General features: G+C 39.9%; 1 protein-coding gene across 4 annotated transcripts in view; it reads left to right on the plus strand.

Moving 5' to 3' along the window:
• GFPT1 (glutamine--fructose-6-phosphate transaminase 1) overlaps nt 1-9,858 on the plus strand; it is a 67,090-nt gene extending 57,232 nt beyond the window's left edge. For 2 of the 4 annotated variants that reach the window (XM_075062745.1, XM_075062744.1), the window contains 6 exons: nt 1,366-1,480; nt 1,869-1,996; nt 2,781-2,948; nt 3,635-3,796; nt 5,044-5,119; nt 6,671-9,858. In XM_075062745.1, coding sequence (XP_074918846.1) covers nt 1,366-1,480; nt 1,869-1,996; nt 2,781-2,948; nt 3,635-3,796; nt 5,044-5,088 — 618 coding nt within the window. In that variant the 3' untranslated portion in view covers nt 5,089-5,119; nt 6,671-9,858. Of the gene's footprint in view, nt 1-1,365; nt 1,481-1,868; nt 1,997-2,780; nt 2,949-3,634; nt 3,797-5,043 lie in introns of all 4 variants that reach the window. The other 2 variants (XM_032786612.2, XM_032786602.2) reach the window with 2 other exon arrangements.
• The last annotated feature ends 4,706 nt before the right edge of the window (nt 9,859-14,564 follow it).

Below are 14,564 nucleotides of genomic sequence, written 5' to 3' on the forward strand. Positions count from 1 at the left end.
GTGAAGTTGCACATAATTTTAATTCCTGGTTTGCTTTGCAGCCAGAAATGCAAGTTATCTATTTGTAAAGTAAAACCCAAGAAAGATGTAAAAGCTCAATCTACAGTTCCCTGGCTCATTCTGTGCAGTTAAATATTTACCTTATGACAATTTTAGTTGAGCAGTTGTCCTCCTCCCTTAATTCTTGTTTTATAAGAAGTCAGTTAAAAATTATGAGGAGAGATTGTTCGCTACTATCCACAAAGGCCAGACAAGGGGAAATGTTTGTTAGTTAAACTCTTTGGATTGAAATATCTTGATTAAACTCTCAGATCAATAATCCAAAATTTTGCTAGGAAAAAAAGCTGATGTTTAGCTGTTGGAGTTTTAACCTTTTTGTTAATCTGTTCTTCTTTTAATGGATGTATCAGAATTTATTACCCTAGAGAAGGAGGGCGTGATAGTCCTACTTTCATCCTAGTCCAGCTGAACTCAATGGGATTTTTGCCATTGACTCTAATGGTATTAGCCTTTATTCAACAAGTGCAGTAAAAAGTAAATTCTCTCATTATAGGATATCAAATCTTCCACTTAGTTTGCTATTATCTCATGGCATGTTATTTACTTTGCACTATTCGTGAACACTAAATGTGTGTGTTAGCTAAGGCAGTTCTCTTCAAATTGTGCAACAATTTCATTCCTGTCTTGCATGTTTCCTTACTAAATAAGGATGAAAGGTTCATTTTTATAGCTTGAAATGACTTTCATGATAAAAGTGGAACAAGCAGTTTCAGACTAGTCTTTTATATTAAGACGACCTTCAAAAAGAAAGTGTGCCCATTAAAAACTATACATTTAACCCGTAAAACTGATGTTTTCTCCCTTTAGCTGCTGATGGCATTACAGTTGCATACAGTCCTATAGCAGTGCTGTCTTAATTGTGGTCTCCAGCTGTTGCCCAGGGTACATTAATTTCACAAAGCCATTGTTTGAAATACGGCACCTTTACAATACTTTTTAAATCTTAGCTATTAAAAATGATCCCAAAGCCTCGGACTTGATTCTCACTCATGTTACATTCCTTTTATGACATGGACAGTGTGAATGGACCTTACTATATATGCTGGTTGGGATTTTCAAAGGTGCCACTGAAAACAGGCACCTAACTCCCTTAAACCCCCAGACGTCATTCTTTTGACAAGTCCATGGTGCTCTTGAATAGCTCGTATAAATGCATGGTTCTGAAAATACAGATGTCAAAGTATTAAATTTGTGACACTTGGGCATATGAAGTTCTATACGTCTTCAGACTCTGTATAGATGGGCTGTCTAATCCTAACAATCATAGTCAATCAAGCATAAAAGATTTCTGTCTCTCCTCTTTAGGCCTACACTAGCCAGTTTGTTTCTCTGGTGATGTTTGCCCTCATGATGTGTGATGATAGGATTTCTATGCAAGAAAGACGCAAAGAAATCATGCGGGGGCTGAAGGTCCTACCAGGTATGAAGCATCTTTTCTTAATATTGCATTTACACTGTTCTTGCTGAATGAAATTAATCTCTTGGTAGAGGGCTGGCACAAGATCTATGCAGCATTTAAGTCCCACTGAAAAATAGGGCATGAGGGTAAGATGAAGATAGCTGGTATATCCACATTTCAGTGTGAACTTTGGACCGGATTCTCATTCAGAAGCATACATAGGCAGAGCAGTGTAAAGGGACTTTGGTGCAAGGGGGAAAAAAAAATCAGGCTCAAATCAATCACCACTGTAAAGTTGCAGTTAAGGAAGGCAAACATGTTTGTTTGCCCCTGGTACTGAGTAAATGTGTGTGTCTGTCTCTTTGGTGTTGTATTTTGGATTAACCCTTTACCTCATCCCAACTAATAGACTTGATTAAAGAAGTGCTAAGCATGGATGATGAGATCCAGAAACTGGCAACAGAGCTTTACCATCAGAAGTCCGTCTTGATTATGGGACGTGGATATCACTACGCTACATGTCTTGAGGGAGCTTTGGTAAGGAGTTTCTCTTCCTTTAAAACCCCTCTGAACTGCCTTGGGTAGATCTGGCTGACAAATGCACACCCACTGGCACTTAACGTGGATCTGAGGATTGTATGAACTTTAAACATGGGTACCCTCTTGACATTATTAAACCTCAAGGCCCTCCATTACTGCTGGATGGACTTTTACTTTTCCAATCACTGTGTTACTGCACTAAATCTATGCCATTGGGTGAGTTCCTTTAATGACTGAGGGATTTTCTTTCAAGAGTGCTCAGTACCTGTGTAATCGGGGCCAGATTTTCAAAACTGACCAGCATAACCTACGGTGCCCATTGAAGAGTTGGCCCTGTCTTCAGCAGGAGCTGTGTGCTGCTACTATTGACACTTAATATTTCCTCTTCTCACACTTACAGAGGATGACCTTTTCAAGCCCTAATACAAACATTAAGCCATAGTGCTCCTGGGAAGGAAGGTCCATATTAGGGTTTAAAAAGAGAGACACTGACTTAGGGGCAAGGGCAGCTTGTGGGTATAGAACCTCTCCTCTCCTCTGAGCCACTGGACCCAGATCCAGGTTTCCAGCCTGCTTTAGCTGACTTACGCAAACAACAGACTGGTCCAGAGTTCACCAATAAACAATTTAGTTAAATCACCCTTCCCCTGGAATGTGGAGGTAGCGTTAGAGCTAGTTTCTTCCTATGGTGGTGCATAAACACATCCCTATGCTTGCTCAGTGTACTGCACAAGGGCCAAGCTGTAGCTTGATTAACAGAGAGATCCTTATTCCTCTCTAGAAAATAAAAGAAATCACATACATGCACTCGGAAGGCATAATGGCTGGTGAGCTGAAGCATGGTCCCCTCGCGCTGGTAGACAAATTGATGCCTGTTATCATGATCATCATGAGGGACCATACGTATGCCAAGTGCCAGAATGCTCTCCAACAGGTTATAGCCCGGCAGGTGAGTAATTGGAGATGGACGTGAACAGCATCATCCCAAGTCTAGAAGTTTAAATTGTTCCTTTCATCGCTAAAAAGTTCAAGAAATATTAAGATTCAGATCGCTAGATCTACTGTAAGCATTTCTATGGTTCCTTTGTGGGATTTTAGAATGCCAGTTCAAGTCCAGCAGTAACAACTTGAATACCATCAAGTGACTGCTCAGTAGTCTTGGGCCAGTTAGAGCCAGTGCACTCTGAAGTAAATAGTCTGTTGGGGCTTTTAAGTGTCAGTTTCGACAAGATACCTAAAAGGTAATAGTCTAGCGTATGGCTTATTGGTTTCAAGAGGTTTATCTTGAAATTCCAAAACAAGATAATGCATCATCTTTTGTGAAGAAGACTGCTGCAATTTTAAAAAATGAAATAGATGGTTCTCTGTGTGGAAGTTCTAAGTAATGAAGGAAAATGCAGGTTAGGCTCAGTTGTTTTTAAAAAGCAGTATGGCAAGTGTAAAATACTATTGATATTCTCACTTGCCTTCTTCTGGATTATTTTTTAAGTGAAAGGTTCCTGCCCTTCTTGAGATCAGTGGGAGTTTTGCCAGGGATTTCAACAGAAGCAAGAAGGGGCCCTATCAGACAACCTTTCTGGAGTATTTGTGTATCTGACTCTGCCTGTTACTTGTTGACACTTCCCGTTCTTCCAGGGACGACCAGTAGTGATTTGTGATAAGGAAGACACAGAGACAATTAATAATAATAAGAGGACAATCAAAGTTCCTCATTCTGTGGACTGTCTGCAAGGAATCTTGAGTGTCATCCCTTTACAACTTCTGGCTTTCCATCTTGCAGTTCTCAGAGGATATGATGTAAGTACTATACTACCTTTAAATATCTTCCTTTATTGTCTATATACTCTCCAAAGGACTTAGAGTAGATCTATTATACTGAACAGAACCCTCTACAGTTCTTTGAACTTACTAGCACCTTTAATCTAATAGGGTTTTCATGATTAAGTCAGTGGAGAAATAGTTATGGCAGATAAGACTTGTTCCCCGCTTTACCATTGAATACTCTTTTCCCTGAATATAAACCTTCACACATTGCTGCTGGAAGTTAAATCATCCCTCTAAGGTTCAGATATTGCTACAGTGCATGCCAAAGATTCCTGCAAGAACATTCGGCGAATGCAGTACACTTCACTCATGAGGTTGATCACACTCACTGCTGTCGTTTTTGCAGAACTTCCATAAAGAGGTCTGTCCCTCTGCTTTTCTCCCATCTCAGGGCATGTCTACACCAAGACCTTGTGCACGGCCAGCCAGACTGTAAAACCGCAGTATGTCGAATTCCACTAGGGAACTTTAAGGAGCCATGTGGACTCTGCTATAATGCATGAGTGTCGCAGGCTAGAGTGCTGTCAGTTTACATCCTGGCTTGCTACAAAGTCTTGTGTAAACAAGTCTTCTGGGTGCAGAAAATTAAGCTTAATTGTCACTTGAGCTAGATCAGGGACCAGAGAAGTTTCCTGTATTTTGATTTATTTACACAGTTCTCTTGGCTGAACTACTTGCAAACCCTAGTAAAGAATGTTTGAAAAAAATAGTTTCTCAAACTCAGTCACAGTTTGGCTGTTTCAAAAGAAAAGTGCTATAAGTTCTCAGACTTAACTGAAATGTACTATGCAAGTCCAACATTCAGTACAGGGGTTTGTTTTTACTGGTAATGTGGTTACCCTGATTACCTTTTCATGCTAAAATTGTAAAATTATTTTTTAAACTACGGGAGGCTGAATAGTTCCCTGCAGTAACTTATGTCTTCTCTAAAAGGCAGACTGTGTATCCTGCCCTTTATGCCTCAGTTTGCACATCTTAAAATAAGTAAATATTTTACAAAACTAATATTTTGAGCCTGTGCTACATAGGTGCAGGAGAGGCCTAGCAAGAGCTGTTTTGCAAACTGCAATTGGTATGAAATTTTTTTCATGAGACGTTAGCTTGTTTGACAAAAGCCTTTTAACAGATGCCAGTAACTTTTTAATATTGTCTTTCATGAAGTGTAAAATAGTGGTATGTGTGGTCTTGCTCACAAATATTCCATGTTTTTCTTTTTACAGGTTGATTTTCCAAGAAATCTGGCCAAATCTGTAACTGTAGAGTAAAAGTGCATCTGAATCTTAGGGGTATGGGGAAGTAAGTGGAGAGACTTTTTGGGTACCAAAATAACTTGATTTTAAAGTCCCCTAGATCAAATAATCTTTTGCTAAATCATTGTGTATAAAATCACCATAATTGTTACATTAGTGATTGTCAAATTAACTCCATATGCCATGTCAATAGCTTTGTTGAAAGGTGTTCACTAAGAGACTTGGTAATCTTTTAAAGGAAGCAGTTGGTGGGGCTTTTTAATATAATGAGATAATGCAATTGACGAAAGTATCTGCAGTGCCTCTACTAGTGAAGGTACGTGCCAATGTCTGACACTGAAATCAGAGCTGTAATAGGCCATGAATGAGCCTACAGAGGTTCAGACATGATGGTTTAGAAGAGATTAGGTCAAATTCTGCCCAGTTTACATAAAGGGAAATCCAGTGACTAATCAGAATCTCTCCTTTTATGTAATTTGGTTAGCGTGCCTAAAATTAGCCTCTGCAAGGATCTGGTCTATGCCAAATGCCTAGCAACTGACAATCCTGCAGAGGCTGGGCCAAAATCTGCTGTTAAGACAGCATAGTTGTTGCAGCTCATTCTAATGTGTAAGTGAGAGCAGTACCTGACCCAAAATAGAAGGAACACTGGCAAAGTTCAAAGGCCCAGCAAACAATATCATCCCCTTGTTGTTGGGGGGAGAAGGAGAAATCTGGTGCTCCCCCATGATCACTGCAACACTAAAGACAATCCTAGTTGAGGTTCTGGGTTTATTGTGCTGCTGCTGTTAGCAAGCATGATTTGGAACATATACAAGAACCTTGCTCTAAGAACAGCATCCTTGTATATTTCACAAGCCTCCCTACTTACTCCATTCTATGTGTGCTCATGAATGGAGAGAATGGCACTACAGGTGACAGTGTCCCTTAACAAAGATGTCAGTCCAAGGATATTGACTGTTGCCAGGAGAGTTGCAGGGAACAAATGCCTGGCTTTCATTTCTGCAGCTCAGGTTGCTGTTACTTAGTGCGAGTGACAGCAAATAGTTTCAGTGGCATATATGGTTTGGGTTTGAGAATTGGGTTAGACCAGGAAAATTAACAAAGCTTCATGCACAAGACTACCAACAATATTTTAAGTAGCTTGCAGAAGATGTTAAACAGCAAAGGTACCTTGAACTTCAACAAAAGTCTCACATTGCAAAAGGATGAATTTCATATGGTCAGTGGTGGGTTTGAAGTAAACAGCCAGAGTTAAGAACATAGTACTGTAGGATGTAAAGTGAAGTGTGGAGCTTATTAATGAAACATGAAAGTCACTCCGCAACATTTAGGGATTTTTTTCTTCACAAATGTAATATTTTGGCCTTTGTAGAAATCTGCTTTATCAGAGAGACTGTCCAACACTAGGGTAAGAACTTGGCTCTCTGAGTGAGTATGCTGTAGTCGAATGCTGAATTGCATAATCCAAGTTGACTCAGACAATTGCTCACACAGGTTCAAAGGACTGTAGCTGCAATGCCATCTGTCATTCTTAAAAGTGATATTAACTGAAGTAAATAATTTACACTTCTGCATTTTTGTATCTTATTCATAGATCCGTTCGCTGCTTAGTTTTAGCATCTTAGCAAGAACTGGAAGCATACGTTCAGCTAAACCAGTAATGACTTGAACTTCATTTTTCTTTAAAATGACAAACTTGAGTACAGTTACTAATGCGTTGTATGCAGGCCATGATTTGTGCTGAGCTATTAATTTGTATTTAGGAATGAAGTAGTAAATATAGCAATTTAATTCCTACAGTATTTGCTTATTACAATAGACACCTCCCCACAATGATTTACAAACATGCAACATTTTTTGTATAACCAAGTACTACGTTAGTTAAAGCCAGTTTAACCTTAACCTTCCTCCTGTGACTTGCCTTAGCTTATATTAGTTTCATTTTTAAAAGGGAGGGAGCTGCTGTTCAAGCAGTTTAACTTAGAAGGGCTGAAGTCAAGGGGAGAACATGCAGGTTAAGATCCTCTGTCCTTGTTTGCAGTGATTCTAATGTAAGTGAGGCCCTTAAAGGGGGAAGCATTTTGAGTATGCTGTTGTACCCATCGATTTCCTGGAGAGGAATTGATTTGGAGGTCTTTCCCTATTCAACTTGGAAAATTAGCTACAAGTGCTTGCCTAGGTTTGTACAGATGAGACTTTATTTTAGAAGTAGGACAACTGCTTCTCCACTGGTATAGTAAGAATATACTAGTTATATTTAAATATGAATTGATGTTCTCAATCTGATTTGTGCCCTGTAGCAAGTGCTTACTATTTATGAAAAGAATATCATTGATACAAAGGACCAAAGAAATAGGATACTAAATTAAAGAGCTGTAGTTTCTACAGAGTTGTTTTATCTTGTGAGATTTTATAAATATTGCAAAGTCACTCATTTAGTTTGACAGGACGGACAGCCCCTATTCTTCAGAAATGTTAAGGCATGTAACCTATAAGACTTACTACGCAAACTTTTCACTAGTTAGAAATTAACCCCAACCATTAAATTGAGCTTGATTTTGTAAATTGCATTAAGGTCCAAAACTCAGCTTACTAAAATTGAAATATGTGACTAGACTATCAGATATTGCAATGTATAATAAGAATGTTATGGAGCACACTCACTGTGAAGAATTTTTTTGAATGATTATGGTATGATATCCTTAAAGCATCTAAGTTTTACCAGTGTGCTGAGAGATTGTATACAGGATTTTCTTATCTCGCTAGATATATTGCAGTTTGATGAAACAATGTTTGTCCATCTCCCCTCCCAGACTAGTTGATCCTCCTGCTGCTAGCTGGAAGTTTTAGACTGTCTTGTGCTCTCTGAAATGAATGTTTAGATTACTGAGCCAATAACATTAATTCCTTCCTAACTGATGTATTTTTAAAAATTCAGTAGCCCTCTCCTTAAGATTGAGCCTCAGATCAAATGCATAGGGCTCATCCTTGCTGTGTGACTATCAGCCATATACTGTTTCCATAAACTTGTCTGAAAAGCATTTTTACTAAATGTTCACTTTTGTTTTAGTGCATATATTCTTCTCCTAATCTATGTGCATAAAGAGTTCAACAATAACTCCTGCTGCTATTTCAAGAGAAGAAATTGAAGGTTGCCTACCAATTTAACAAATCCAGAGTATTTTTAAACGTACTGAAATACAGAGCTAGACAATTTTTCAGGCAAAGAACTCTGCTCTTCCCTGTGGAAGTGCTATCGTATTTTGTGAGCAGGTCTCATTCAAGTTCACTCCTGGAACTTGATGGAGGTATACAGTAGCAGAAGTATTGTCATGACTGGAAAAGGTTTAAGCCATTCTGTCTCCCCTCTCCTGCTAATCCGCACTCCCCATTGTTAGAGTATTGCATAAAAGGCTGCAAGAGGAGGCCCTGCGTGTGTTTAAAATCTTGACCTTTGCTGCCCTGCCATATTTACCAGTACAATGGCACTTAAAACCTTACTCTGGGACATGCTCTAACTAGTACCCTCTGTATTTGTGGACTCAGTTACTCTGATCTATACTTTGCTCAGAAGGAAAGCTCTGCTACTCGGGACAGTCTTTGGGCCTCAGCTTTTACTGTACAGCAAGACCCAAAGGCAACAAACCTGGCCTCTAAATTATATGCCAATAAAGAGATTGCCCTAAAAACATTTGAACAGTTTTTCAAATGTAAATTAAATTCCAGTCTGATCCTTACCTAGAAATAAATAATGGTGATATACTTCTGGCCCTTGTGCGTTAAATGAAGTATCCTTTGACATGTTTGCTTTGCTCAAAGGAAATTTGTGCAATTTTTTTTTAATTACCATTCATACAGGGAGGTGGAGGGGAGAAGTAGCAGCTTTAAAAATCTTCACCCAACTTGTATTTTAACACAGGAGACAAAATCCGTAGGAATGTTTGTAAAAAAATCAGAGCCAAATTCCTATGTTCCAGAAGCAAGTCATGGGAACATGATGGAGCCTGGTTCCTGTGGTATGTTACTAGACTGCCACAAGGGAGACTAAAGGTGTGTGTGTATTGCACTCAGTGGTGTTACTGTAGCACTTCTAGGACATACCTGAACTAGCATAGATCTAAGTAAAAAAACAGTGAAGCTGTGGCTATCCAAGACCCAGAGTCTGTGTCCTGCAGCTTCACTGTTAACATAATTCAAGCTAGCTCTGCTATGTCTACATGTGCTGCAGTGGAGACATACCCTGGGATTGGTGCTGCCTTCAGTGTGGCATGTTGTACTTCTTTTGTATAGCTCTTCCCTCCTCCAGAAGTCACCTGCTAGTCCTTCAGCCCACAGGCAGACAGCAACATGGAAGATGAAGGGGTCTACAAACAAAGTAAGCCGCACTAAAGCAGATTGTGAATGCTTAGTTGTGGCAAAGGCTAGGCCTTTTAGACATTTACCTCAAGACATGGGATCCCTCCCCAGTGTGAGAAAACTGACAGAAAACCCTTGTATCTGTCTGAATTGAAGGCTTCCTTAGTTTCCTTCCTTCATCAGTGTGTGTAAATAGAAATTTGAAGTGGCAAATATTACCATATCTTCCCTGCTAGCATTGTTTTCCTTTGCATGTACATATCTAGCTGGCTTGGTTTATGGGGATCATTCTGTATCTGGCTTCCTGTTTCATGCTGTCTGCAGAAGATGTTTTAATTTTGTGTGTAGTATTTTATAATTTGGGTTTTGTCTTTTCCTTACTTTTTGTATCTCACCCTTTGAATAAAATGAAGTGCCCAACATTAAGTGAAGAGATGTCGTCTTTATTTAAATCCATCTTCACTTCCATCACGTGAAATTTTCTATTACTAAAAAGATCCTGAGCATTATTCTCAAAGTTTTAACTAAACCCCAATATTCATTATATGATTGAAGATCTAGTGGGAGTTTTACAGACTCAAGTCACTGATTAAGGAATACAACAACTTCAGCCTGAGGGCATTTGTAACTTCTATGAATATAGTAATTGCCATACTTTGATCAGAAGAGAGCCATCTACCCTGCACTCAGTGTTCCAGTTAGAAATATAGCAAGCTCTGCAAGGGACAAATACAGAATAGCCTGCCCTTAGGAAAGCTTTTTCCTGCACCAGCGCATGAGTATTTTTTATCCCTTCCACTCTAACCGTGCTCATTATTCATAGTTGAATATAGATTTAAAATCCTGAGTTGTGGATACCCAGCAACTGAACTGATTCCATGAGGTATAACAGTAAAAGTTTGTAAATACAGCAGCAAAATATACCCTATTCCACCTAGAACCTCATGTCCCCAGAAGTGACTGATTCTGACTGAATCCTACCACATGCTTGGCATCACTGATATCTTGTGACAGCGTTCCAAAGAACAGAGTCAGACCTACTGCCTTTTAGCAGTTTTGAATTTGTCACCTTTCAGCGGGTTGGCTACTTGTTCTTGTAATACACAAGGACATAAATAGGATAGGAGTACTTGTGACACCTTAGAGACTAACATTTATTTGAACATAAACTTTTGTGAGCTACAGCCCATTTTATCAGAGATATAGAATGGAATATAGATATATATACATATACACACACACACACAAGATAGAACAAAAACCTCTCAGCAGGAATGCCCCTAATAAAACAGTACTGAGTGCCAAGATCATTCAGTTAGTTGTAGTTTCTCATAAGACAGCAGCTGAGAGATAATCAAGATAGCTCACTGCTAGGAAATGCCTGCCATGCCTAGACAACCCAGTAAGTTAAACCCACAAAAGCAAGAGAGTCTAAGTCTGAAATTCCATCCTCCAAGTCAAAGCCATAGATAATTTGACCAATGCCTTTTGTGATTTACTGGCCTCTGGTATTCTCCCCTGCAAAGAGATGAGTCTGAATCTCTTACCAGCTACTATTGTTCCTTGGTTAGATGTACAGCATTTAAGGTTGCCACTTTTTGACAAGCATTTGATTCATAATATCAGTGGCCAGCCTTTGCATTGCTTGTACCTCTGGCACCAAATTAAGGTGGAAAGTTTAACAGTTAACCTATGCATTTAAAACACTACACTTACCCAACTATGAAGTATTTTACAGTGAATACATTACTAGCATTGCCCATGGTCAAAGTGTCAGTAGGAGGGAACTACCTTCTCTTAATGCACTGAGCAATTAAGTACTACCAGATATGGCACTGACACTGCTTGGTCCTCTGGTTATTTGCATGCCTAATTCACAATAGTAACTTCGCTCAGGACCAGAATTAGAAGTATGTTACAAGAGCCATCTAATGTAACCAGACAGGTGTATACTAAGCAGGCTTACGTTAACTTGCTACAGTCAGAGAAGTCTTCCATTTAAATCACTCTGTTGAATAGAGCTCCAAAAGCTCACATTAAGCATAGGAACAGAGAATCTGGGCCATATTTATAGAATGGGGGACTATCATGGGAAGTAGTAAAGATTCGGGGGGGGGGGGGGGTGACTGGACAATCAGCTGAAAACGAGCCCTGAATGTGACCAAAGAGCTAACATGATTCGGGGAAGCTTGAGATTATTTGACCTCTGTTTGGCACAGGTGTGACCATTGCTGGGATCCTGTGTCCCATTCTGGTGCCCACAATTCAAGAAGGATGTTAATAAATTGGAGAGGGATTAGAAAATGTTAAATAGATTGAGCTCTTTGATTAAACTCAACAAGGAGGAAGTTAAAGGATGACTTGATTACAGCCGATGGGGAACAAATATTTGATAATGGCTCTTCGATCTAGTAGGGGAAAGTCTAACACAATCCAAGGGCTGGAAGTTGAAGCGAGACAAATTCAGACTAGAAATAAGGTGTACATGTTTAACAGTGAGTAATTGATCATTGGAACAATTTACCCCAAGGGTTGTGGTAGATTCTCCATTCCTAACCCTTTTTAAAAATCAAGATTGGATGTTGTTCTAAAAGATATATTCTAGGAATTATGTTGGCAAAGTTCTCTAACCTATGTTATACAAGCAGTTAGACATCACAATGGTTCCTTCTGGCCTTGGAATCTAAAACATGGTTGCCAATATGCGTCACATGGTGACTGAAAAAACTCAGGTCCTGCCACTTGGCCTATTGGAAAGGCTCTTACAGCAGCTGTAGTTCCGATTGAGTCTAGTAGAGGGCAGTGATGCACACATTAGCCTGTGAATGCATGCCCTAAACACTAACAGTTGTTAATAGAAACGAATCATTGCTTGAGTTTCAAGTGGCTGTTTTGACTCTCAGCCAAATTCATTCCTAACACAACTTCATTGACTTAAAATGGACAAATCCCTCAAACACTAGCTTAGAAGCATTGCCAGATCACTAACCCGTATGAGTAGTTCTCAGTGATTTGCATTACAGATTTTGCAACATCTAGAAGCCACAACCAAGAGCAGACCACCCTCACACTAGGGCAAGGTATATACTAGAGCAGTGGCTCTCAACCTTTCCAGATGACTGTACCCCTTTCGGGACTCTGATTTGTCTTGAGTACCCCCAAGTTTCACCTCACTTAAACTACTTGCTTATAAAAATCAGACAAAAATCCAAAAGTGTCTCTGCCACACTAGTACTGACTTCCTCATTTTTACCATACAATTATAAAATAGATCAATTGGAACACGCGCACACACAGCCCCATACACTGAAATATATAGAGCAATATAAATCGTATGAAATTTTAGTTTGTACTGACTTTGCTAGTGCTTTTTCTGTAGCCTGTTGTAAAACTAGGCAAATGTCTAGATGAGTTGATGTAGCACTGGTTGAGAACCATTGTACTATAATACACTCTAAATGTACCTATGTAACAGGTCTACGATAGAAGGGAAAACAGACAAAGGGGTGTGTCTAAGGTCAAATAGTAGGTCAGTAGCACAGCTAAGAATGGAACTCACGTTTCTTAACTTATAGTCCAGTCCCTGTCCACTTAGGCCAGGCTAACTCTGAAATCTTTGCTTGACCACACCTTGTGGGTTATCTGCAATGAAGGCAGCATTGGGTCCAGCTCCTGCCAGCCCTTTTACGCACAGAGTGCCCTTTGAATTCAGTCAGAGTTCCAGCCACTGCAGTTTTGGGCCAGATTTTTAAAAGTATTTCATACCTGTCTAATGAGAGAAGCATCTAGTTGCCTAGCTCCCAATGAAATCACCAGGTGCCTATCTGCATCCTTAGGCTCCTAAATACCTTTAAAAATCTGGCCCTTTGTGCTTAGTTATTCCTCTAAATCTGAAAAAAATCCATTTATTTGATCGAAGATTTGCCGCTTTTGGGGACTATAAAACAGTGCATCTTAGAACACTTTCACCGCACAGGCATCATCTTAAGGCTTGTCTACACAGGTGCAAGTTCCTCCAGTATAGCTACATGGATTTATTTACAAGACCATTAACGTCAGTACTACACACAGGTGTTAACCTCTGCTTATAACGGGGCATTGGATCTATGTTAAGGGATTCCATTTGTGTAAATACCAGCAGTGTAGTTAGTGGTGCAAATTTACTGTAGAAGAAGATAGAGCCTTAATGGGGAACATTTAGAAGCACTCTATAGAAATCTCTCAAGTTAGGATGACTCCCACATACTCATTCCTATTTATCTACAACTTCTAACCTGCTGCCCACTGGTCCCCTGCATATTACTCCTTGCTACTGTCACTTCTAGTTCTACTATTCCAAATCTTGAGTCATGGTGCTTCCAGTTCTCCCCTCATTTATCCTACTTTATTACAAACTGTACCTCTAACTGCGAGAGCTTGAAGGGACAGTGGTCAAGGTGCTATCCTGGGATTTAGGAGCCCCCACCCCCACTCCACCATGCTCTTGGTATGACCTTTGACAAGTCACCTAAGTCCAGATTCTCAAAAGATGTAGGCACCTAACTCCCACTGAAGTCACTGAGTTAGGATCGTCAGTTTCTTTGGGCCTCAGCTCTACCCTCTGTACAATGGGGATAATAGCACATCCCTCCCTCACAGGGGTGTTGTGGAATAAATACATGTAAAGAGTGTTTGATGCTCAGATCTTACAGTAACGGGGCCATGGATAGAATGTCAGGATGACTGGACTAATATTCCATTCAACTTGGGTGGGGTGTTTGTACATGGACTGTCACAGGTCTTAGAATCTGGGTCCCCAAGATTTTCTAAAAACAAACAGAGAATCTGGTAATGTCAGATGTATGATCAGATTCTGTAACAACAGGGGAAGGCCTGTGTGGTTGTCGTAGTATTAATCCTCGATTTGAACATTAGAGTTCAAATATAAGGTACTAGCTTGAAGTCCTCTAAGCTTAATCTCCAGCTTAGATCTGATAGGCTGCCACCAGGTCAGGAATTGATAGGGCCTGACCCCTCTTATCTCTCTTGTGTCCCCAACCCTCCCTGGGGGGACCTCCAGATAACCTGTTTCTCTGCTTCCCAAGAGATAAGCGTTCTTCCCTCGGGACAATTGAGATCAAAATACCAACAGC

Source organism: Chelonoidis abingdonii, chromosome 2, assembly GCF_003597395.2.
Source record: "Chelonoidis abingdonii isolate Lonesome George chromosome 2, CheloAbing_2.0, whole genome shotgun sequence".
Lineage (NCBI taxonomy): Eukaryota > Metazoa > Chordata > Testudines > Testudinidae > Chelonoidis > Chelonoidis abingdonii.